The 27,340-nt window shown below is 34.3% G+C and overlaps 1 protein-coding gene across 1 annotated transcript in view; it reads left to right on the top strand.

The window, feature by feature from the left end:
- Positions 1-26,792, top strand: part of SLCO6A1 (solute carrier organic anion transporter family member 6A1) — a 138,286-nt gene extending 111,494 nt beyond the window's left edge. The window contains exons 12-15 of the mRNA XM_047774731.1: positions 496-683; positions 16,871-16,935; positions 21,030-21,167; positions 26,641-26,792. Of these exons, the coding sequence (XP_047630687.1) occupies positions 496-683; positions 16,871-16,935; positions 21,030-21,167; positions 26,641-26,783 (534 nt within the window). The 3' untranslated portion in view covers positions 26,784-26,792. The remainder of the gene's footprint in view (positions 1-495; positions 684-16,870; positions 16,936-21,029; positions 21,168-26,640) is intronic.
- Positions 26,793-27,340: the final 548 nt, after the last annotated feature.

Here is a 27,340-nt window from a genome sequence, read left to right as displayed (position 1 = left end):
AGATCACAGCTCTGTCATCATTATATACAAAATAAAGCCTTGTCTTTTTAGCATAGTTCTAAAACTGTCCATAGTTGGGTAACCCTCCAAATTTCAAATACCAGCTAAAATTCCATTTTATTTATTGCATTTTCTAACAGTAAATATATCCAACAGATATTGTGCCATTAAGTGTAAATGTTTTTAGTGAAATTTCTTAAAATAATGGAATTTAAGTAGTTATAATTATATATACAAGTACACAATTACTTATAATGGAATTATAAGTAATTATAATTATGTTTGCAAGTACAAAATTCTTTGTTAGGTAAAATACCCTGGGCTTGTTTATCATTAGCATTTCATTGTAAATTATGAATGGCAGATTTACTATAAGAATTTTTACTAATAAAACTGCCTAGTCTCTCTGAAGTTATTAATTTTTATTTTACAATTATGAGTTTTTGCCTTATGATTATATTTCTAAAAGATTGTTTCCTATCTTCATTTTCATAGACTTATTACAATTGTTCTTGCATTAAAGAAGGATTAACAACCTCAGATAATGAAGGTGATTTTATCGATGCTAGACATGGGACATGTGCTTCAAAGTGCTATAAGTTACCTTTGTTCCTTGCTTTTGTCTTTTCTACGATTCTCTTTTCTGCTTTTGCTAATGTACCAAGCATCCTGACTATCCTTCGGTGTGTATATATTATTCATAATCATTATTAATTTAATACATATGAAATGCAATTTTAGGAAGCTTTAGAATATTGTAGTAAATGATTTAAACTTTTGTTTCAAGGTAGCAACTTTTAGAGGGGAAAATTTTTTATTCTCAAATTTCATGTATATGCTTAATTCTCCATTTTAACTAATTAATTTGCATAAAGTATATAGATAACAGTTTAGTTTAAAATTAAATTTATTTACTTAATTTAACACATCTGGAAAATTCATAAATATAGGAAAAAAATCATAATTATAACACGTGATTACAATGTTGATTCATTGGTTGTAGATTTTTTTGACTATTAATTTCTATTTTAGCCAGTTTGACTATTAGAAAACATAGTATCATCAACAAAGGAACATAATAACTTATGAATTTTAGAATTTTAATACATAAATTTATTATTCTTCTAAATTAAACCAACATTTGTTATTAATTTGTCCTCCCTGAATGTATGAAATATATTTAGTATTTATTTTTATCATAGTAGTAGAGTAATTGGTCTTCATTTTTAAATTATTTTTTCCAAAAGGCTAACATAAACCTTCAGTTCATAAGGAGCAATTTGTTGTCCCCTGGGAAAACAGACTAGAAAACATGAATAAATTTATACAAAAAAAAATCTGAATTGGGCACATATTGCCTCTGCCTTCAATGAACTTGCAGTTTAGATGGGAGACAAAACTTGACATATCAATACAGTGTAACAGCTTTTTATTTATTCACCTGTATCTGGCACTGAAACTACAAGGACCAATAAGATATGCACTTAACCTTCAAGTTCCTTAGAGTTTAATAGGGGCAGAAAAACACCTAAAAAGGAGGTCAGTGAATACTTAGAAATGCCTTGATTAAAGCCCTTACAGACTGGCCTGGGAATAGTGGAGAAAATGGTCATTTTTATCTAGGTAATTTTTATCATTTTTATGTCTATATGCTTATAGACAATGTGGTACTTGAATTGAGTCATGAAGATAAGTGATTTCTCATAATGCAAGTACCCTGGTGATAAGTTCTTTATAGGAAAATGAGCAAGGAAAGTAGAGGCAAAATGTGTGAAATATCTTGGTGAGGCATTTTTTATGACAGGAGTAGCATGATCTAAATTGGACAGGAGGATTTGAGTCCAGTAAGGGCCTGGTCTTGGCAAGATTTCTTTGCCAAGTTAACATGAAGAATATTATCCTGTGTACCCCTGGAAGCCATTGAAAAAAGTAAATCTCACAGATGAAAGTGATCAAATATGTGTTTTAGATAGAATATTGAAAATAGTGTGGAAGATGAAGCTAATAGGGGAAAACTGGAAACAAAGGAGAGTAATTAGGAGATCATTTGAGCATTTCTCTATTTAGAGATAGAATAAAACATAATTGAGAAATATTAGTTTGGACAAAAGGGCAAGGTTATTAATTTGATGTCCCTGGTATAAAATATAGAAAAATCTAGGCTATTGTTCAAATATCGAGCCTGGGGAACTCAATAAATGATAATCCATTAACTGAGATAAGAAATTAGAGGAGAAAAGAAAGCTCAGATTGAAAAAGTAATCAGTACAGTGTTGAACATTCCTTATTAAAAGTTCACGTGAAACATCCCAGCAAATATTCTCAGCAGAGATGAGAAAGATGATAGTAATTTTCTAGAAGTCTGGTTCTGAACCTTTTCACTTCTCTGGTAACTATACAGAGCAGTAAGAAGAATAAAACACATGCATGCACACACCCACACTTGCACACATATACTATAGTTTCAGTACAATTTTGAGACCAACAAAAAATGTCAAAGTTGTAATTATATCTAAATATTGCCAAAATTGAAGTAGAACAGGGAACCAGCTTGTAGATTCATGAAGATTTTACAAACAAAAACATGCTATGTGGAGAGGGTCTCAGGAGTGACAGAACTCAGATTATCTTCAGCATATTTCTGCACGGAAGGTGAGGGTTCTAACCTTAAGATTGAAGTTCTGGGAGCAGGATCCAGGTAGATAAATCAAGGCAGAGTATTTTGGAAAGAATTGGACAAAAGCTTTGCAGAATGTCTAGGAGGTCCAGAGATGGCAGATCTCAAAAAGTGCCAGCAAAATGTACCTTCTACAATGAATATGTAAACTTGTAAAACAGGAATTGTGAAGAGTTCTTGGAATCCCAAAACTGGCAGTAGAAGTTCTTTTGAAGCAGGCCAGGTTTCCAGAGGCAGAGAGGTATAACCACATATAGAACTATATTTAACTTCTCCTCTATATAAATGGAGAAGATAACTCTTCCGTTTTGAAGCTTGGAAACCTGGTACATGTTCTGTTACCGTAACTTTCTGCCCTTGGTTTAGAAAAATATATCTCATTCAAATATGAGTAAGTAGAAAAGGAAAAGGCTCTGCCCACATAGCAAATAATTACAGTGGAAGAAATGGAAATTATTAAGCATTACTATGGACAGTGAACACTCCTAGAAAAATGTTACCATGAACCAGATAAAAATATAAATGTAACTATATGTAAGTTTAAGCTAAAAAATAATCATTGCCACAGGACAGGAGGAAAAATAGCTAGGTGAAGGAGACTATGGAATGAAAACTGACAAAACTCAGGAAATGGGAAAAAAATTCAGAAATGAAAACTAAATTATAAAGCACAAAAGGAAGAAGAGACAACATAGAAAGCATGTTTGTGGCATAGAAGGTGGGGGAGAAATGGAGAATATAAAATAAAAGTAGGAAAAAAGTATTAGAAAAAAAGAGACAAATATAGAAGATAGGAAAAGGAGAGCCAACATGTACATAATTAGAGTTTCCAAGGAAGAAAACCAAACTAATCAAACAATAAATATTTGAATCTATAGTTAAAGTTTACTGAAACAGTAATAATGATAAACAATAAATATTAAAATAAGATTTGGACCTGCATATTGTAATGGCACATAAAATGTCTAGGAAAATTGATCCATTGAGACATACGGTAGTAAAATTATTGAGATTTAAAGATGAAGAAATAATATTTTTATCAACCAAAAAAAAGGAGGGGGGGAAAGTTGGTATCAGATATTTTTAACAGCAACTTTCACCTCCAGAAAAGTGGAGAAACACTTGAAAAATCCTCTAGGAAAGAAAGCATGAGCTCATTATTTGATCATCAACAAACTGCCCTCAATTATAAATGGTTTAGATACGGAAGTACCCAGTAAATGTTATGAGATACTCCTTAAGAACTGACAGCAAGGCAGGTTATAACCAACCAAGATATGATTGGGTAAATTTTGATAAAAGGTATGGTGGTGAGCATCAAGTATGTTAGACTACCTAGCTTTACCTCAGTATAGTTAATTTATGCTAGAACTAAGATAAATACTAAACTGAGCATAAGCATGGCAGAATAGAATTAAATATAATATGCTTTGATAAAGTAGAAATCACACAACTAACAAAAGTGAGGAAAGAAAACAGTGTAGAGATCAAAAGAAGGATAAAAGCTTGATGGCTGCCTAACAGATAATAAATGGAGTGTCAAAGAATATTTTGTTTATAGATGTTTTATTGAAACTGTTTTTTGGAAGAGTTGAAAAAAATTAAAACTATAAACTGATGGATTTTTACAAAGTGAAGGCACCCATGTAACCAGAGTCCAGTTAAAGAAACAGATAATTTCAAGTATTCCCAAAGCCCCTCCCTCCTCCACCTTCCTTCTTGTGTAAATCCTTCATCCCTAAAAATTACCATTCTCAGAGTTCCCGTCATGGCTCGGTGGTTAACAAAGCCTACTAGCATCCATGAGGATATGAGTTCGATCCCTGGCCTTGCTCAGTGGGTTAAGGATCTGGCATTGCCGTGAGCTGTGGTGTAGGTCACAGATGCGGCTCAGATGGCTCAGATCCTGCATTGCTGTGGCTGTGGCATAGGGCGGCAGCTGTAGCTCTGATTGGACTTCTAGCCTGGGAACCTCCATATGCTGCAGGTGTGGCCTAAAAAACCCCCCAAAAAACCAAAAAAATTTACCAATCACTTGACTTCTACAATGAATAGGTTAATTTGTTCTGTGAATACACAGTAGGATAAGCACATAGTCATTTGTGTCTGCATTGTGTTACTCAACAACGTGCTTTTAAGAGTCACTCATATTGTTGCATATAACAGAATTTCATTTTCATTGCTCTGTAGCAGTGCTATCCAATCAGATTTTTTAAAATGATGGAAATGTTCTATATCTCTGATGTTCAATGTAGCCTCTAGCCACATGTGCCGTTGTGCATTTGAAATGTGGTTAGTGTGAATGAGGCTAATTAATTCATTTTAGTTTGAATTCGCTTACATTTAAGTAGGCATGTATGGGTAATAGTTACCATATTGTACACCATAGTTTTATAGTAGTCCATTGTATGAATAAACTAAAATTTGTTCATTCTGGAGTTAATGTTGTTTCCACTTTAGGGCTAATTATAATTACTGTTTCTATGACTTTTCTTTTGGAAAATATGAATTAATGCATTTCTATTGAGTACATATATAAACAACAGAATTGCTGGGTCATAGCATATATTCAGTTTTGTCAAATGTCTTTTTAGTTATTTTGTATTTTTATGTTGGCTTGTCTGTCTTTTTTATAATTGATCTGAAGGAGTTCTTTATATATTCTTCGTGCACTCCAAATGTAGGGAGTCATCTGTTATATATATTCGTGACAAATATCTTCAACTTTATGACTTGCCTTTTGACTCTGAAAATGGCATCTTTTGAGTGAATAAATTTTTACTTTTAATAATTTCTTAAATAATAAATCTTTAGTAATCAGAAACAAGAGAGCATTTCTTATGTTATTTTTATAAAAGATTATAAAATTAACAATTCAATTGGGAATGATATCTTTTGTATAAGTTTAAGATCTAGCTTCATCCTTTTTTTTTTGGCCACATCCATAGCAAATGGAAGTTCCTGGCACCAGATCCTCAGCCCACTGCATCAGGCTGGGGATTGCACCCACAGGGCTCCAGAGAAAATGCCAGATCTTAACCTGCTGTGCCACACCAAGAACTCCCAGGCTCATCGTTTTTTGTGTGGATACATGTTGACTCACCGCTATTTATTTAAAAGCTGTCCTGGAGTTCCCATCATGGTGCAGCAGAAACGAATCCGACTAGGAACCATGAGGTTTTGGGTTCGCCCTCTGGCCTCACTCAGTAGGTTAAGGATCCAGCATTGCCGTGAGCTGTGGTATAGGTTGCACATGCCGCTCGGATCTGGCATTGCTGTGGCTCTGGTAGGCCAGCAGCTGTAGCTTCGATAGAAACCTAGCCTGGGAATCTCCATATGCCGCGGGAGCGGTACTATAAAGACAAAAAAGACAAAAAATAAAATAAAATAAATAAATAAAAACTGTCTTTTCAGGAGTTCCAATTGTTACACAGAGGAAGGAAATCCAACTAGTATCCATGAGGATTCGGGTTTGATCCCTGGCCTTGCTCAGTGGGTGGGGAACACTCTAACTCCACTAACTCTCTTCCAACCTTTTGTTATTGTCATGTATTTTGGTGTGCATAAAATTTAAATCCTAAAGGATGCACTTTTATTTATTGTATATTTAATACTGTACTATCAGAATCTTTTAATTCTTCCCTGCATTTCTGTGCTTTTTTCAGGGATTCTTTCCTTCTTCCAGAAAAATTTCTTCTCCAGTAGGTCAGCATAAAATGAACTTTCTTCTTTTATTTGTTTAAAAAATATTGTTAGTTCATCATTATTATAAAGTTATTCTTTGTATAGAACTCCAAGTTGTGGTGATTTTCTTTTAGTACTTAAAGAGAAATATTTAACTGTCTTCCTGACTTCTAGAGAATATTTTATTACAGTTCCTTTGAATGTAATGTACTTTTTTCTTTATATGCTTTTAACACATTGTTTTCTTGTCTTTGGCTGTCAGCAGTTTTACTATGGCATTCCTTAATATGATTTTGTGTTTTTTGTTGCTTGCGTTAAAAAATATCTTAAGACTTTAAAAGACAGTCTTGTTGTCTTTTCCTGTTATCTATTAGGGTGGTAAGTGTAATAGTTTGCTAGGCTGCCATAAAAAGGCTGGTGGTGGGCTTAGACAACAGAAAATTTATTTTCTCACAGTTCTGAAGGCTAGAAATCTGGCAAAGTTGGGTACTTCTGAGAACTATGAAGATAAGGTCTGTTCCAGATCTCCTTGGCTTACATATTACTATTTTTTCCCTGAGTCTTCACCTTGTCTTTACTCTTTAAATGTTTCTGTTTGTATTTTCTCTTCTTATAAGGACTCCAGTTGTATTGAATTAGATCTCATTTTAACTTAATTACTTCTGTAAAACCCTGTCAATAATATGATAGCATTCTGAAGTACCAGAGGTTGGAATTTCAGCATATAAATTTTGGAGGGAAGAGAATTCACCCATAGCAGTAACAAACAATCTCAAATTTAATCACTTAACAATTTTTATCTTTCATGGCTTTGTGAGTTGACTGGGCTCAACAAGGTAGTTCTTGCTTGGATATTCTCTTGAGCTTGTGGTCAGAGGGCATATAATATTTGAGTTATCTGAGCATGACTGGGCTAGATTTCTTGGGTGGCTGGTAATTTAGGCTAAATTTTGCTAGGAGCTTGTTTGGAGCTTTTGATTGGATATAGTGGCTTCTTTATGTAACTTATACTTCTGCTAACAAGGGCAAGAGGTCCAAAAGGAAAATCCCAAGTTTTAGTGTTCTAAGAGGAATAAACCATAAGGCATAGACTGCAAGGCTTCATTTGACTCAGGCTGGAAGTCCAAGAATGTCATACTTCTCCATTCTTTTTGTCAAAAAACTTATATGTCAATGATTAGATTCCAACTCTTGACGTGTGAAGCAACATGCATATATTGGGGGGAAAAAAGGAATCAATGATAGCTGCATTGAGGTGATTATCACAGTATCTTTCACTGGTTTTAGAAAATTTTTACCTATTCTTCAAATATTACTTCTGTTCCATTCTTTGTCAATTCACCTTTTGGATAATAGTTATACATATAGTAAACCTTTCCCTATATCCGTGTGTCTTACTCTCTTACTTTCTGTTTTCATTTATTTTTATGCTCTGTGCTTTAGACTAAAGTTTTTTCACTGGTCTATACTCTAATGTATTAATCTTCCACTTGCTTTTCCAGTTACCTGTACTCTAGTTTACTAATTCTACTTTCCTCTATGTATAATTAGCATTAAATTCACCTATGAGTTATAGTTAGTGTATTTTTCTGTTATATAATTTTATTTATTTTTAATAGATTTGAGTTCTCTAATATTCTTTCTTGTAATCTGTTTTCTTTGATATATTAATCCCCTAAATTTAAAATTTGTTAGATATCTAGCATCTGATAATTTTGAAAGACTGTTTAAATTTAATTTTTTCTCTTGACTCTGTCTCTTATAATTACTGTAATTATTTTTAATCATGTGTACCAAAAGCAATAGAGACTTTGAACATTAATAACTTTAAAGAAATTTTACAATAGCTTTATTCAAGAAGCTAGAATAGGAACAGTTTCTTGTAAACCAAACAAATTTAGCTGATTTGAGGATAAGTTTCAGTTATTAAAAGACCTTATCAATTTTCAGATTGCCCTTTTTCTAAGGGTATAGTCTTTCATGAGGTCCTGATTGAAAGAAAGATGTTAAACATAGGGGTCCTTCATTTTAGTGAGATTTGAACCCCAGTATTTGCTTTCCCATTTATAATAAAAAGCAATATTACCGGTTATTTTTACACTGTATTGGTAATAATAGCCAATATTTTAGGTAAGTACTCAGTAAAATAGCAGCATATAAAAAAAGCAGACATTGAGCTACACACACTCAAACACAAATTCAGTTAAATTTTTTTTAACCTGTATTAACTGAAAAATGAAAACAGATTAAGGTCTGTAGTCTGGTTAATAAAAGTGAGACAATGTCAGTTTCCTGGTTTTAATATTGTATTATATATAGTTACATAGGATTTCACCCTTGGGAGATGCTGGGTGAAATTACACAGGATGTTTTCAACTACCTGTGAATTTCAAAAGAAATAATAATTCAACATGAAAATAATTTTAATATTAAATGAAACACATTTGAATGCCCAGAGACTGACTTGAACAGTTTGGCAGGATCTATCTTATGTTACTGAATAGGAAGACGTAACACCATCAATGTATCAGTTCTCTGTAAGTTAATTCATAATTTTAATGTTATAAAGAAAATACCAATATAATTATTGAACTATAAAACCTGATTCTAAAGTTTTTATGGAAAAATAACAAGCAAGAGTAGTTTGGAAATCTAAAGCAAAGAAGCACAATAAGAGAGGTTTAGCTTCATAACCTAAAAGGCACCATAAAGTCTCAATACTAAAGCAATATAGTATTAACTTAGGAATAGCCTGTCATTAAGTCTAGAAATAGATCTCAGCTCATATAGGAATTTAATGTAATGAAAGTGAAATCCTAGTAAGTACATCAAAAATGGACTTTCAAGAAAATGGTTTTTGTATAAGGGCCTTAGACTTTGGGAAAAAATATATCTGGATCCTTTATGGTAAATGAGGAAAAACTCAAATGGGACAAAAATTTAAATGTAAAAAAAATTAACTAATGAAAGTACTTAAAATTGGCTAATTTCATTACTGTTTATAAAAGAGGATGGTATTTGTAACTATGACTCAAGAACCCAGAAGTTTTGAGGAAAAAGACTGATAAATTTACTCCATAAAATTAAAAATAATAAAGCCACAGCCAAGCAATAATGAATATATGCAACTTATATCCATAAAAAGATTAATTCCTCTAGTGAGTAAAACTCTCCTAAGGTTAATGACCCAACAGGATAGTGGAAAAGCATCAGTGAAAACAAAATACAAATATGAAAGAATGTTCAGCCATAAAAATTAAAATTTTAATGTGATAATATTTCTTATGTACCTCATTGACAGGAGTAAAATCTTGATAGTAGATCTATTTATGTGGCTAGGAAGAAACAAGTACTTCCATATATTGCTTGAAAAAATAAAATAGTGCAATTCTGATAAAAACATTATCTTTAATACATAAAAATATTATAGATATGTTTATTCTTTATGTCAGCATTTGTACTTCTTGAAACCCTTATGGCAGATATCTGGCATAAAATGTATTTCCATCTATAAAGACATCTTTATACATACAACCACATATTGCATATGTAATACATATATGAAACAAAAAACATTAGGAAAAAACTATGTATGAAACAAAAAAATATGAGGAAAAATTAAGTGTGAAGGAGCAGCAGCCAGGTTGAATAGAAGATTGCAATTCTGCACAATATTATATAATTCAAGTGAAAAAATGAATGGGAAGGAGTCCTATGCTAATATAGGAGGGGATCTTAAGAATATATTGTGGAGTTCCCATCATGTCTCAGTGGTTAACGAAGCCAACCAGCATCCACGAGGACTCAGGTTTGATCCCTGGCCTCACTCAGTGGTTTAAGGATCTGGTGTTGCCGTGAGCGGTGGTGTAGGTTACAGACACAGCTCAGATCCCATGTTGCTGTGGCTCTGGCATAGGCTGGTGGCTACAGCTCCAATTCAACCCCTAGCTTGGGAATCTCCATATGCTGCAAGTGCGCCCCTAAAAGACAAAATGTATGTATATATATATATAGAGAGAGAGAGAGAGAAACATGAAAAAAATCAAGTACAGAATAGTCGATATAGTTTATTTTCTTTGAAGAGAGAGAGTATGTATGTATGCATTTATAGTTGCTTATAATTGCATAAACACTGGAGTTATATATAAGAAAGTAATTAAAATGATAATTTAAAGGGGTGGGATAGAAATGGGGGTAGATGAGAGCAGGGGTATTAGCAAGTCTCTCCAGCATGTGCTTTTTTTCTTTTTATTACTCAGTGAATTTATTACATTCATAGTTGGACAATGATCATCACAATCCAATTTTTTAGGATTTCCATCCCTCAGAACCAGTGTATCTTCCCACCCCCAAACTGTCTCCTTTGGAAACCATAAGTTTTTCAAAGTCTGTGAGTCAGTATCTGTTCTGCAAAGAAGTTCAGTCTGTCCTTTTTTCAGATTCCACATATCAGTGATAGCATTTGATGTTGGTGTCTCATTGTCTCACTGACCTCACTTAGGTAATTGATAATTTCTAAGTCCATCCATGTTGCTAAAAATGCCAGTATTTGGTTCCTTTTAATGGCTGAGTAATATTCCATTGTGTATATGTACCACATCGTCTGGATCCACTCCTCTGTCGAAGGACATTTAGATTGTTTACATGACTTGGCTATTACAAATAGTGCTGCAATGAACATCGGAGTACATGTGTCTTTGCAAGTTGTGGTTTCTCTGGATAGATGCCCAGGGGTGGGATTGCTGGATCAAATGGTAGTTCTATTTTTAGTTTTCTGAGGAATCTCCATACTGTTTTCTACAGTGGTTGCACCAATTTACAATCCCACCAACAGTGTACTAGGGTTCCTTTTTCTCCATACCCTCTCCAGCACTTATTGTATGTAGACTTTTTGATGATGGCCTTTCTGGCTGGTATAAGGTGGTACCCCAAAGTGTTTTTTTTTTTTTTTGTCTTTTTGCTATTTCTTGGGCCGCTCCCGTGGCATATGGAGGTTCCCAGGCTAGGGGTCGAATCGGAGTTGTAGCCACCAGCCTACGCCAGAGCCACAGCAACGCAGGATCCGAGCTGTGTCTGCAACCTACACCACAGCTCACGGCAACGCTGGATCATCAACCCAATGAGCAAGGGCAGGGACTGAACCCACAACCTCACGGTTCCTAGTCGGATTCGTTAACCACTGCACCACGACGGGAACTCCTCAAAGTGGTTTTGATTTGCATTTCTCTAATAATGAGTGATGTTGAACATCTTTTCATGTTTTTTTTGGCCATCCATATGTCTTCTTTGGAGAACTGTCTGTTTAGATCTTCTGCCCATTTTTTGATGGGCTTGTTTGTTTTTTGGTATTGAGTTTCAGGAAGTGTTTATAAATTTTGGAGATTAATCCCTTGTCAGTCGATTCATTTGCAAAGATTTTCTCCCATTCTGTGGGTTGTCTTTTCATTTTGTTTAGGGTTTCCTTTGCTGTGCAGAAACTTTTAAGTTTAATTAAGTCCCATTTGTTTATTGTTGTTTTTACTGTCATTACTCTAAGAGGTGAATCTGAGAAGGTGTTGCTGTCGTTTTTGTCAGAGGGTGTTTGGCCTATGTTTTCCTCTAAGAGTTTTATGGTATCTGGTCTTATATCTAGGTCTTTACTCCATTTTGAGTTTATTTTTGTGTATGGTGTTAGGGAGTGTTTTAATTTCATTCCCCCCCCCCCCCCCCCCCCCCCCGTGGCTGAAGTCAGTATGAGGGCTTGCTGTAGGCTTCCTGATGGGAGGGACTGATGCCTGCCCACTGGTTGGTGGAGCTGATTCCTATCCCTCTGGTGGGCGGGGCTTTGTCTCTGGGTGAGATTAGAGGTGTCTGTGTGCCCTGGGGGGGGGGTCTTTAAGCAGACTTTTTACTGACGGGCGGAGCTGTGATCCCACCTGGATTGTTGTTGCCCTGAGGCTTCTCAGCACTGATGGGTGGGGCCAGATTTTCCCAACATGGTCACCTACAGAGAAGGCAGCTGCTGAATATTCCTGAGAGCTTTTCCTCCAATGCCCTTCTGCCACAACAAGCCACATTCACCCGTTTTCCCAGGAGGTCCTCCAAGAACCGCAGTCAGGTTTGACTCAGATTCCTATGGAGACTTTGCTTTTCCCTGGGACCCAGTGCACATGAAAGTCTGTGTGCGCCTTTTAAGAATGAGGTCTCCATTTCCCCCAGTCCTGTGGAGCTCCTGTGCACAGCCTTCAATGCCAGATGTCCGGGGGCTCTTTCTCCCAGTGCTAGATTCCCACGTGTTGGAGTTTGATGTGGGGCTCAGAACTCTCACTCCTGTAGGTGAGTCTCTGTGAACCAGTTAGTTTCCAGTCTGTGGGGCTTCCCACCCAGGAGGTATGGGGTTGCTTATATCATGCAATTGCCCCTCCTACCTCTTGATGTGGCTTCCTCTTTGTCTTCTGGATTAGGATATCTTTTTGAGAATTTCTGGTCCATTTGGTTGAAGATTGCTTAGCATTTGTTTGTAAATTTTGTTGTTTTTAGGAGAGAAGTTGAGCTCCAGTCTTTCTATTTATTATGCCATCTTAATCCCATCTCGGCATGTGCTCTTTGTATAACTTTCCAAAGAATATAATTTTACTTTGTTAATTCAAAATTTAATTTTTTTTTTGATCTTTTTGCCATTTCTTGGGCTTCTCCCACAGCATATGGAGGTTCCCAGGCTAGGGGTCGAATTGGAGCTGTAGCCGCCGGCCTACACCAGAGCCACCGCAATGCGGGATCTGAGCCGCGTCTGTGACCCACACCACAGCTCACGGCAACGCTGGATCCTTAACCCACTGAGTGAGGCCAGGGATTGAACCCGCAACCTCATGGTTCCTAGTCAGATTAGTTAACCACTGAGCCACGACGGGAGCTCCTAAAATTTAATTTTTTAAGAAAGTACAATAGAAGTCAAAGCAAAGACATAAACTGTGAAAGCATTATCCAGTGATAATACCATAGGAGTAGGGTAAGATGGAATAGTTTGTAGAAGGCCAGTGCTCCTATAGAGGATGACTAGAGAAGCTGGGTTAAATGATAAAAATCATATATTTAAAGTTAAAAAGTGGCGAAGGACTAGAAGGATTTCAAATTTCAGAGAAAGCAGAAGCTTTCAGGAAAGAAATTGGGATTTAAAGCTGTTCTTGACATTCTTGCCATTTCTTTCTTTCTTTTGGCCATGCCCACATCATGTCGAAGTTTCTGGGCCAGGAATCAAACCCACATATAGAAGCAACCCAAGCAGCTGCAGTGACAATGCCAGATTCTAATCCTGCTGCACCACAAGTGAACCCCACCTGCTGATTCTTTCTGAGGGGTAGATGCTGACAACGTGGGCTAGGTCTAGGTAGAGGGTGACAACTAGGGGGTAAGCAAACTGGCAGAGTTTTGGTAATCACATGGGGCTAAGAATGACAACCTTCCTCTCCCTTGGAGAAATTTGATGAAATTTGAAGCTATGTGAGGTATAAATCTAAACAGAAAAGCTTCATGATTTTTCTCCATCTCTTCACCAAGGTGCTCATTAAGAGAAACTTGTCCTTCAAATCTTTCTTTTCCAACCCCCAGTATTTTAATATGTTTATGTCTTCTCACCTGTGAGTTACTTTGAATGTAAACAAGAAAGCAGGGAATTCCCATCATGGCTCAGTGGTAACAAACCCAACTAGTATCCATAAGGACATAGGTTTGATTGCTGGCCTCACTCAGTGGGTTAAGGATCCAACATTGCTGTGAGCTCTGGTGTAGGTCGCAGATGTGGCTTGGACCCAGCCTTGCATGGCTGTGAGATAGGCAGCAGCTACAGCTCCAATTCAGTCCCTAGCCCAGGTTCTTCCATAGGCCACACATGTGGCCCTAAAAAGACAAATAAATAAATAAACAACAAAGTGGATGAGTATTTTAAGGAAAAAAGGTGAAATAAAAGCAGAACAGAAGTGACTGGATCCCTGCTGCCTTGATAGATCTTGGAGTGTGGCAAGATAGACAGCCAAAAAAGAGTAGTTTCACTAATACATATTCAAGTGAAAAAAAATTTACTGTAAAGAATATGTATAAAAATATGAAGAGAAAATTATGGAACAGTCTAAATTAGTCTGCATATGGAGATAGGGTATCTTTGAAGAAATCACATTTAAGCTAAGCCCTAAAAGATGGAGGATGAGAATTTTGCACAGTAGGAACAGTATCTTTTGCAAAGACCCTGAGTGCAAGAAATAGCTTTATAGCAGTGTTGTAAACAGAGTGTTAAAGGCAAAGCTGTGAGGTGGCATGCGATAAGACTGACAGAACAAGCCATTGAATGATCCTGGTGGGGCAGTGAAATCTTTAGAATTTTACCTTAAAAACTCACTTTGGCTCTATGTGAAGAATGAAGGGATAAAGATTGTTTTTGGGAGTTAAGTTAGGAAATTGTTTTATTTTCTTCAGTCAAAAAAAACAAGCTTGGAAGAGGCCAGTGGAATTAGAGGTGAATAAAATTGGAGAGATATGAACAAAGTCATGTTTAAAAATCACATTATTTTATTATTTATTGTTTTTGGTGAATAAGGAAAAGGATACTCTTTCAAGGATGCCTCTTTCCAGGTTTGGGACTTGAAAACTGCATAGGGGATGATTCCCCTTTTTGTGACAGGAAACACTAGAGGAAGAGCACCTTGTGTGCAAGAGAGGAACTTAAGTCTGGAACTTAAGATATGGACTGAAAATATAAGTTTAGAAGTCATAGGAGATTTTGGAAGCTGCCTTTTACATTTTGGAAGAGTATTAACAAATGTTTTGTTTATTCCGTGAAATTCTTATACCATTTCGTCAGAGCCTTATTCCTTAGATAAAATACAAAAAACAAAAACAAAAACAAACTTCACCTCATTCTTAAAACATAATAATGTTTTTCATTAAAACTTTGTTTTTTAAATACATTTCTATTACATATTGTTTTGCTCTTCATTTAACTGATTTTGGAAAATCCTGAGAATCATTAAATCTTTTTATCTTCTTTTGTATACTAGTTAGAAAAGTTATAATCAAACTGAACATACATAAATATTTCTTAATTGCACTTGTGAGATAGTGTCAGCTCTTCATATGTTTGAGAATACCAGTATCATACCATGTATAAGAAAACTGCTTATACTAAATGAAGCAGAGCACTCAATTATAGTTAGGCATATGACCCAAATTTCTAGTTTATACCAAAAACTTATCCTAAAACATGGTTCTAAAATTTGGCGCTTCTTTTACATGTCTTTTTGAATTTGCTCATAATAAAATTTAAATTATTTTTTGTTTAAAAAAATCATTAAATATAAGAATTGGTAAATTTGTTTTCACTTTCCTAGTAGTAAACATTTGAGGAAAGAATATATATTTTAACCAGGTTGATACAGACGAGATTATCTCACTTTTTACAAAATAGTCACAAAATACTGTACATATGCTATACTTTAATAAGTTGAGTCATTTTGGATGAATGTATTGGTCACACTTGTTAATTATAAAAGTTCCAGAACAAGGAAATAAAGAGTAAGCATAGAATTTATTTAAAATATGTGTTTAAAGTATAGCATTTATTTTTTTACTTTCTAAAATGTTCAAAGGTTATTTTTATTTTAGTTTATTTTCCACACCACTAATATGTGATGTTGTGCATTATTTTTCTTTTTTAAAAATATGAAATACAGAAGTCTTCATTCTTCATATTTTAGAAAGTTATTTTTTATTGATTTTAACTTTTGAATAGTGAGGGTAACAGAGGTACAATGGGAAAGAGATGGCACCCTCAAATTAAGACAATTCTAGTAAGGCTGAATAAAGTGATCATTTAAAATGTGGACAGGGTATAAGGAATCCCAAAGTATAGTGCAGTACTTCAGGTCTGTTACCACCCCACATCCAAAGGGAAACAGGAATAAAAGGAGAGAGACCTGTAGAGGGAGCTGCTTTGCCTTAAAGACCCAGTCAGTTTGGGTAACTCTGAAGGGAGGGAGCCTGGGAAAGAAGACTTTGACCTCACTTTCCTCCTCACTCAGGAGCACCCCATTTGCAGAATCCGATTGGAAGCCAGAGGCAAGGGAGCCTATTGATGTAGTCCATTTAGGTCAACTGGCCTCACAAGGCAGAGAACAAGGTAGAGGAAAGTAGAGAGTGACTCTCACAGGGACAAAAGGAAGACATTGAAACAGTACGTGTGAACCACAGAATGAAGTATGAGATGTATAAAAAGTAGTGCTGTTTTTTCATCAAAGGCTGGGGCAGAAAATTTGGGCCATAATGCTTCCTCCCTGTGAAGAACAAGCAGCTTTGAAATTCGTTGGCAAAGGGCAGGATATGGAGAAATGAGAAGGTTTGTAGTTAATTCATCCAGATTGAACTAAAGATTCTTAGTCTATTTGATACACAGGAAGAAAAAAATTACCGCTGAACCTAGCAAACATTCTTTACAGCTAATAATAATGAAGTTTTCATGATATTGTTGCTATTTGCTTGCAGGATTGTATCTGATAAACAACGTTCTCTGGCCTTGGGTGTGACCTTTGTGATTTTGAGAATATTTGGTATGGCAATCTATATTACATTAAATTGAATTGTTTCTTTTTTGATCTATACATATGTTAACATATATTTTGAGAATTTCAAATGAATAATAATGGTAAACTGATACAAAACAGGTGAATGGGGGAGCTGCTTTACATAATTTAGGAGATAATAGTGTAAAAAGTTAATACTTAATGTAAAGCCCATTCAGTCATATAACGTGTGCATTAAAATATATTCAATTAGAAGAGACAGACTATTTGATAAGAAGTATATTCTTAAGTTTATAAAAGTGGTCTGGTAAGCTGAAACACAACATATATAAGCACAGAAATTATATTTACATTGCTTGCATGTTTGAGAAGTCACTAACCTAGACCAACACTAACCAAAGAAACTGAATCTGATGTTTTAAAGGATTATATACAAAATCAAATTGATTTTGCTAAGCATGATGCACTCTGTACTTGTCTCTCTTAAAATGCAAAAACTTTCAAATCCACATTATGACTTTGTTAAGACCTCTGACTCAAAAAGTTGATTAAAAATATTGGTGAGGTAATGAAACAAGATTATACTGGATTGAAGACTGAAAGACATGATAAATGGAGTCCAGAATGTAGAAAAATTTAAGCATGTCTCCAATGGCAATCAAAGAAATCATTCTATAGGTAGATCAATATGTGGGATTTAAATTAGCTTTTTTTAACTGAGAAAAATTGGAACATATTTTTATGGTGGCCAATGAACCAGCAAATAAGGATAGATTGTTAATGGAACCTGGAGCATAATAAACAGCAAGTGCACAGTTTCCTACCCGAGATGGGAAGCCAGTGGAGCTGATGCATTTTTGGTTTGCTTGTTTGTTTCCTTTTTAGGGCCACACCTGCAGCATATGGAAGTTTGTGGGCTAGGAGTTGAATCACAGCTGCAGCTGCCAGCCTACACCACAGCCACAGCAACACCCAGATCCAAGCCACATCTGCAACCTATGTCACAGCTTGTGGCAATGCTGGATCCTTTTTTTTTTTTAAATTAAAGTATAGTTGATTTACAATGTTTCTTCAATTTCTGTTGTACAACAAAGTCACCCAGTCATACACAGTTTCCCCTGCTATACAGTAGGACCCCATTGTCCATCCATTCCAAATGTAACAGTTTGCATCCACCAAACCCAAACTACTTGTCCATCCCACTCCCTTCCCACTGGCAACCATAAGTCTGCTCTCCATGGCCATGATCTGTTTCTGTTTTGTAGGTAGTTCATTTGTACCATATTTTAGATTCCACAAATAGGTGATACTGTATGGCATTTGTCTTTATCTTTCTGACTTATTTCATTTAGTATGAGAATATATAGTTCCATCCTTTTTGCTGCAGTTGGCATTATTTTTGCATTTTTAATGGCTGAGTAGTATTCCATTGTTTGTATGTAGCACATCTTCTTAATCCATTCTTCTGTCAGTGGACATTTAGGTCATTTCCATGTCTTGGCTATTGTGAATAGTGCTGTGATGAACATAGGAGGTACATGTATCTCTTTAAAAAATTTTATTGAAGTATTGTAATTTACAAGGTTGTGATAAGTTCTGCTGTAAAACAAAGTGACCCAGTCATACAAATACACATATCAGATTCTTCCCACATAGGACATCATAGAATACTGTGTATGAGTATGAGAGTTCTTTGTGCTGTGCATGAACCTTTTTGAATGAATGTTTTGCCCAGATATATGCCCAGGACTGAGATTGCTGGGTCATACGGTGGTTCTATATTTAGTTTTCTGCAGTATCTCCATACTATTTTTCATAGTGATTGTACCAATTTATATCCTCACCAGCAGTGCAGGAGGGCTCCCTTTCCTCCATACCCTCTCCAGTATTTGTTATTTGTTGACCTATTAATAATAGCCATTCTGACTGGTGTGAGATAGTATCTCATTGTACTTTTGATTTGCATTTCTCTAATAATTAGTGATGCTGAACATTTTTTTCATGTGCCTGTTGGCCATCTGTATGTCTTCTTTGGAGAAATGTCTATGTAGGCCTTCTGCCCATTTTTCAATTGGGTTGTTTGTTTTTTGTTGTTGTTGAGTCGAATGAGTTGTTTGTAAAATTTGGAAGATTAGGCCCTTGTCTGTTGCATCGTTTGCCAAAATTTTCTCCCATTCTGTGGGTTGTTTAATGGTTTTCTTTGCTGTGCAAAAGCTTTTGAGTTTAATTAGGCCCCACTGGTTTCTTTTTGTTTTTATTGACCTTATTCTAGGAGGTGGATCAAACAAGATGTGATTTATGTCAAGGAGTGTTCTGCCTATGTTTCCCTTTAGGAGTTTTATGGTATCTGGCCTTATATTTAGGTGTTTGATTGCATTTTGAGTTTATTTTTGTGTGTGGTACTAGAGAGTGTTCTAACTTAATCCTTTTACACGTAGCTGTCGAGTTTTCCCAGCACCAGTTATTTAAGAGACTTTCTTCAACTGTATGTTCTTGCCTCCTCTGTCACAGATTCATTGATCATAGGTGCTTGGGTTTATTTCTGGGCTTTCTATCCAGTTCCATTAATCTACATTTTTGTTTTTGTGCCAGTACCATATTGTTTTGATAACTGTAGCTTTGTGGTAATACTTGAAGACAGGAATCCTGGTTCCTCCATTTCTGTTTTTCTTTTTCAATATTGCTTTGTCTATCTGGGGTCCTTTGTATTTCCATACAAATTTTAAAATATTTCATTCTATTTCTGTGAAGAATGTCCTTGGTAACTTGATAGGGATTGTACTGAATCCATAGATTTCTTTGGGTGGTATAGTCATTTTAAACACTGGATTCTTAACCCACTGAGTGAGGCTGGGGATCAAACCCACATCCTCATGGACAACTGTGTTGGTTCTTAACCGGTGGAACCACAGTGGGAACTCTCATCATGCATTTTTGAATGGGAGGAAGTGAAATCAGGTGATGTTTCAGAGAAAAATGTCTCTAGATCAGAGCAAAACCCTGAGATAGATGTAACCTGATTTACAGAGGATAGATATTACCTGATTTACATTTAAAAGGTAACTGCTGCTGGAGGGAGAAATAATTATCAAAGATAAATATGGAGAGAAAGAAAAAGGAGGCTTTTGCTGAAGTCTAAGTCAGAGTTATATTAAATTGTATTCTGGTGTTTGTAATGAAAGAGAAAAGTCAGTTTATCAAGACGTATTTGGAGTTAGTGTTATAATGATTTATCATGAATTGGAAAAATAGTGTGGAAAACAGAAAAAATGAGTAGTAGGTCCAGATTTTTCACCTTGAGAAATTATAAACAGAGCACCAGCATTCACTGAGATTGGGAAATCTGGTGATGGGTAGTAGTCTTTTGACAGGATTCAAAAAGTCTTGAGTCATGGGGACTCTGATAGATTCTTAAGGAAGGTGATTAATCAATAGATAAGTTAATTCTGAGAACTCAGTCATCATATCTTTGGAAAGGCCTTTTATTTATTTATTTATTTAAAAATTTTAAGACTTCATTACTTTTACTGGAAAGTGACATTTTTGCTGAGAGATGTGGGTATAATGAGATTTCCTTCAGTCAGCACACAGCTATTCCTCTGGATATGAGGTCTTCTGAAGCTAGGGCTGCTACAACCGTACCAAAGCATTTTACATTTTCAATTATTTCTCTCAATATCTTGATAAATAACAGATATGCATTGCATTTTGAAGCTAATTTTTAAGTCATTGAAAATTTCACAGTTTGAAATCTCTGGAGATACACTGAGTTGACAATATCAGTATTATTGTCTCTGTTTTAAATATTTTTTCTCCTAAATTTTTCTTTCAGAAATTAACAGAAATTTTGAGATGTCAACTAAATAATAACATGCACAACATTCTAAAAGGATGAAAATATGCTGGTTTTTTTCTATATAATATATAGGGATAAGGATTTTTCAAAAACACAATTATGTTTCCAGTTTTTAGGAATCCTCTTGATAAGTAAATTCTTATGTAATTTTCATTGATATGTTTATAATGATGATGGCTTAAACTTAAGTTTAGGATAAAAATCATTCTGATCTAAACTTATCGTGTTTTCATGGAGAATTTACAATCATTGCATTTTTTCATAGGGACTATACCTGGACCAATAATTTTTAAAATAGTAGGAAAAGCTTCTTGTCTCTTTCGAGATACTGAGCACTGTGGAAGCACTGAAAATTGTTGGATCTATAACAAGACAAAAATGGTCTACCTGTTGGTAGGAGTATGTAAGTGATATCTATCAAAGAAATATTGAGAAATATAATTATTTATAGTAAGGTATAATCATGATAAATTAAAAACAAATGTATACTTTGATTATTAAAGAAGCCTTATACTATTATATAGAAAATATTTTAGAAACTAAATTACTATAGAATTTCTGTAAGTATTTGAAACACCGCATTAAATATGCAGTTGTTTCATGTTATTACTGAATAAAGGGTGATAATTAGCAGAATTTCAATTTGGGAAGCAATTTTGCAGTATACAACTAAATTGCCTGACCTTATGACCCTTTCCATTTCTTCAGTACAAGACCGGATAATTTAAAAGAAGAAATTTTACACCACTAAAAATTATCAAAATAGTCTTACTTAATGTAAATTTCACGTTGTCTCTTTTGCTTAGTTATAAACTAGGGCTGGACACATAGGAAACATTCAGTATTTGTTGAATAAATAAGAGATACAGGAAATTGGGATACTATGGTAATGTGGTCAAAGTGTTGTGAAAGTCTAGATATGCTTGTATTACTTTGGTAAATTCACTAGATCTTATATTTTTCACCAGTGAAATGAAGATGTTGGACGACATAATTTCTGAAGCCTTAATCAGCATTAACCTTCAATGGTTGTATTGTATAGATGCTATTGATTTGCTAAATATTTAAAATATTTTGTGTTTTGTGGTTTTATTGAGTGAGTTTGGTAATTCAAAGAACCGTATAACGATAGGCTCTGACATTTAACAGTAGCAAATATCTGTTTGATAAACAGTATTTAGCAATGGCCTCTAGAGCTTATTAGTCAATACTGAACACTAAGTAAAAAATTTTTTTGAAAAGTTTGAAAAGTCAAAAATGGCATTGAAGAAGTCAAAATTAATTTCTTAGAGATAATTTGGTAAAACCGGACATTATTCTTAAGGAAGCCCTCTTAAAGTACAGCTAAGTATTTTAGTTTTTATTTTAGATATAATTGTAACATGCTTAACTATTTTCAAACTTAGCATATAATTGATGAAATTGGTGGAACTACTAGAGACCCTACTAGGGAGCTAATAAAAGGAGATAATGATGATAAAAACATAGGGAATTTCAGTCAGAAAGGGCAAATGCAGGAAACCGCAATAGGAATATGTGTTTGTGTCAATTTAGTTAAAACGAGAATCTGTATTTTATTCCATGGGTCATTTGAATCAGAATCACGTGGAGTGTTTGCTAAAATATCAACTCTGAGGTCCTGATTTAGAATACCAAGAATTAGAGGTAGGAATGTATATCTTTACTAAAGCATCTCAGATGATTTTTATCACAGTAGACTTTGAAGACAACTATGTGAGAGATCCTATAGCTTAGCATTGTCCAATTTGATGGACATTAACTACATGTAGCTATTTAAACTTAATTAAATGCAATTAGATCTTTAGCTCCTCAGTAACAATAGCAAAATTTCACTTGCTTAAGGGTCACATTTGAATATTCTCTGGGACAGTGCAGATGTAGAACACTGCCATCACCACTGTCACAGAAAGTTCTATGTACACCACTACGCTAGAGCAAGGCTTATTCAAGAGGGAACTATGAACACCTTGAACTTCAGTGTGTTTTTGAAATCCTAAAATTCAGTTTGTACAATTATATCTCCACTCTAGAATAAGGCTGTGGCATTCATCAGATTCTCAAAAGTTTTATCATGCAAAATATTTAAAAAAATTAATTTTATCCATTCATCAATTTCCTTTGGTAGCAAGAAATTCTAATCTTTCTCAAATCTTAGGTTTTGATGAGTACAATCCATTATGTGGTTTTTTTTTTTTTTAATCTCAAATGAAGGATTCCATCAGCTGTAGTTTATTTGCAATAGGGATTTAATTTATATCTCTTGTAAACATTCTCTATTTTAAATTGTCATGTTTACTATTTCATCAGGTTTGAGTATTTTTGGTAAAATTTTTATTGAAGTAAAAATATAAAGAGCACATATTGTAAATGTATAGCTTGACATCTTTTTATAAAGTGAACACACCTACAATTAGCACCCATATCTATACAATATATAAGAGTTAATAAGTCAATTCAATAATGTTTCTCAGAGTTCCCGTCGTGGCGCAGTGGTTAACGAACCCAACTAGGAACCATGAGGTTGCGGGTTCGATCCCTGCCCTTGCTCAGTGGGTTAAGGATCTGGCGTTGCCATGAGCTGTGGTGTAGGTTGCAGACGCGGCTCGGATCCCGCATTGCTGTGGCTCTGGCGTAGGCTGGTGGCTACAGCTCCAATTCGACCCCTAGCCTGGGAACCTCCATGTGCCGCGAGAGCGGCCCAAGAAAATGGCAAAAAGACAAAAAAAAAAGTTTCTTAATATACAGCCAATACAAGAAAATCAATTGTGTTTCTCTATATTAGGCATGACCAAATACAAAAATAATAAACTTAATACATTAAAAAAATCAAGTACTAAGAAAAAAATTTTTTAAAGTTGTATAAAACCTCTATACTGAGAACTACAAAGTTTATTTTAGGGAAGTCAAATAATTGAAAAAATATATTTATAGACAGGAAGATTTTTAAATACCACTTCTCCTAAATTAATTTACAGTATAAATGTGATCATAAGATCCTAGAAGGTATTTTTTTTAATTGACAAGGAAGTTGAAACATATGGAAAGACAAAGGACTAAGAATTATCCAAAGAACCCTGAAGAAGAAACGAAACTGAGAAGTGTATGCTAACAGACATCAAAACCTATTATTGAGTTATAATAATTAATACAAAAGAATATTGATATGTGTCATCACATTGACAAATGGAACAGAATAGAGAATCCAGAAATAAACTCACACATGCACATTCAGTTGAGGGGTGATAGAGGAGACACTGCAGTGGCAAAAAATGGTCTTGAAATAAAAGAACGCTTCATAAATGTAGATAATCAAATAGCCAATAAACAATGGAATGGATAAATAAACTGATAATATCAACAGTGGAATAATATAAAATGAAAGTAAAAAGTATACAACTACATAAACTATGGATGAATCACATAATATATTGAAAGAAAGGAACCAGACACAGGTTAGTATGCACTGTATGATCCCAATTAAACAATTTTGACCTAATATAAATATTTTTCAAAAACAAAACTAATTTTAGGGTGTTGACTTTGAAGAAATAGGAGGAGGGCTTCTAGGGTGTTGACAATGTTGTGTTCTTCATCCAGATGCTGGTCACACTGGTTTAGTTTGTGAAAAATGTATCAAGCCGTATTCTTTAAGAAAAATTGAGATGCCATTAACTTACAATTAACATAGATATTAGGTGTTCCGTGTGATGGCTTTTGATAATTCAGTGCACTTGTGGAACCAGTGCTCAAAACAAGCTATAGAAATTTATCCTATGCCCCTTCCAGTCAGTTTACCTCATCTACAGATAAACCTCTTTTTCCTATTTCTATTACAATGTGTTGGTTTTGCCTGTCCTAGAAATTATACAAATGGAATGCAATATATGCTGGTGGGGTTTTTTACCTGTCTTGCTTAATGTTATTCTTTTGTGATATTCATCCATGTTATTCTATAGTAGTAGTTTGTGCTTTTTAAAAGTTTCTGAACATTGTTTCATTTTATGAATTTGGTGTAGTTTATTCATGCTCTTGTTAATGGATTTGGGTTGTTTGCAGTGTTTGGCTTTTATAAATAAATGTTTGAAATATTATTGTATCATTACAAATGACATAGACCCATTAATATTTCCTATTTTATCTTTGAAAAACTATAATTGATATTATCAGATAATTTATATTGTTGCTATAAAATACTTACTTTAATAAGGTTATTTGCACCCAAATTTCAAATACTTTTATATAATTCCCATAATACATTAATGTTCTGAAACTTGAAAAATGAAAATGAATTTAAAAACATAGTCTATTAATTTTTCCAAAATAATTCTTTTGCTACTTGTAAAATTATGTAAAGAAAGGAAAAAGATCAAAGCTATATGAAGTGACTCAAATTTTTGGTTTGTATTGATACTTAAGTTTTGAAAATAGAAATGTATTTTTATGTTTTAGAATTATTACATTCTGTGAAATAGTAACATACTTTGCATTGTTCTTGGGCTGTATGTTTAAGAAGTCTAAAAGGTTAACATTTTAAAAAAACTTTTTTATTATGGTTGATTTACATTGTTCTGTCAGTTTCTGCTGTACAGCAGAGTGACCCAGTCATACATCTATACACACACTCATATTTTTTCTTTGTGTTCCATCACAAATGATTGGACATAGTTCCCTGTGCTGTACAGCAGAACCTCATTGTCTATCCATTCTAAATGTAACAGTTTGCGTCTTTTAACACCAAACTCCCAGTCCATCCCACTCCCCCTCCCCCTTGGCAACCACATGTCTGCTATCCATGTCTGTGAGTCTGTTTCTGTTTTACTGATAGGTTCATCTGTGCCATATTTTAGAACCCACATATAAGTTATACCATAAGGTATCTGTCTTTCTCTTTCTGACTTACTTTGCTCAGTATAAGAGTATCTAGTTCTATCCATGTTGCTGAAAGTGGAATTATTTTGTTCTTTTCTATGGCTGAGTACTATTCCATTGTGTATATGTACCACATCTTCTTAATCCATTCATATGTTGATTGACATTTAGGTTGTTTCCATGTTTTGGCTACTGTGAATAGTGCTGCAGTGAACATAAGGGTGCATATATCTTTTTGAATGAAAGTTTTGTCTGGATATATGCTCAGGAGTGAGATTGCTAGATAATATGGTGGTTCTATATGTAATTTTATGAGAACCTCCATACTATTTTCCACAGTGGTTGTACCAATTTACATTCCCACCAACAGTGCAGGAGGGTTCCCTTTTCTCCATACCCTCTCCAGCATTTGTTTTTTGTAGTCTTATTAATGATAGCCATTCTGACCAGGGTGAGATGGTACCTCATTGTAGTTTTGATTTATATTTCTCTAATAATTAGTGATATTGAGCATTTTTTCATGTGCCCATTGGCCATGCATGTGTCTTCTTTGGAGAAATGTCTATGTAGGCCTTCTGCCCATTTTTCAATTGGGTTGTTTGTTTTTTTGCTGTTGAGTTGTATGATTTGTTTGTAAATTTTGGAGATTAAGCCATTGTCAGTTGCATGTAGATGTTGCATGAAAAAACATTTGTACAGTTGATGTCAGAGAATGTTTTGCCTGTGTTCTCTTCTAGGAGTTTTGTGGTGTCTTGTCTTATGTTTAAGTCTTTAAGCCAGGTTTTGTAAACATTTTTTTTTTTAATTTCCTTTAAGTAACTTGATATGAGTCTATGACATTGATTACATTCCGCAATTGGAAAACTGGTATCTCCAGAGATTAAATATACTTACCTTTTCTTTGGTGCATACCTTTCTTTCCAAAAACATTTTTGCTCTAAATAAATTGATGCATCTGATGGTTGTATTTTTTTTTTCTAATTCAGGTCTTATTTGCAAAACAGTTACTATCATCTTCACTGCTGCTGCATTTGGCCTATATAAATATTTACCAAAGGAAAATGGTGACATCGTGCCTACAGTTGTGAAGCATCTAAAAGTTAAAAAAAGGGAAAGAACTGATTTATAACTGGACCATCATTATGTAAGAGTTACATATTGTCAGTCTATCAATAGGATGTTATTAAATATTAAATATAAATAAAATTTTACATAATTTTAGTATATCTACATGTTTAATGAGTGAATGTGACATATGATCTTATAAGCCTTATTATATTTACAGTACAAATATAATAATATAGTCTCTGTGCTTTTTACTTTTAAAATATGACACACATTTAATACTTTTAATAGAAAGGTAATACTTTGAAAGAAAAGGATGAAGTGAAAGTGGGAAATACACATAAGGTAATTCTGACTGTAATGATATCTTACATATTAATTATTGGGTTTTGGTTTTGTGGAATTACTTAGGTTTCATATAGTTTATTCCTACTAATTTTCGCTTGGCTTGAGGATGTTTATTTGTCAATAATTTTTTAAAATAATATTAGGTGTGCCAATGTAGTTGATATAATAAAAATTTATATTAAGGTCACATTTGTTCTCCAAAAGAAGGCATTTTAAACCATTTAAAAATTAACATTTATCAATTATTTAATAATGGAGACTTTTCCTCAGAAA

This window comes from Phacochoerus africanus, chromosome 4, assembly GCF_016906955.1.
Source record: "Phacochoerus africanus isolate WHEZ1 chromosome 4, ROS_Pafr_v1, whole genome shotgun sequence".
Classification (NCBI taxonomy): Eukaryota; Metazoa; Chordata; class Mammalia; order Artiodactyla; family Suidae; genus Phacochoerus; species Phacochoerus africanus.
The sequence above is the reverse complement of the archived record's forward strand: the minus strand, read 5'-3'. Positions and strand labels throughout refer to the sequence as shown.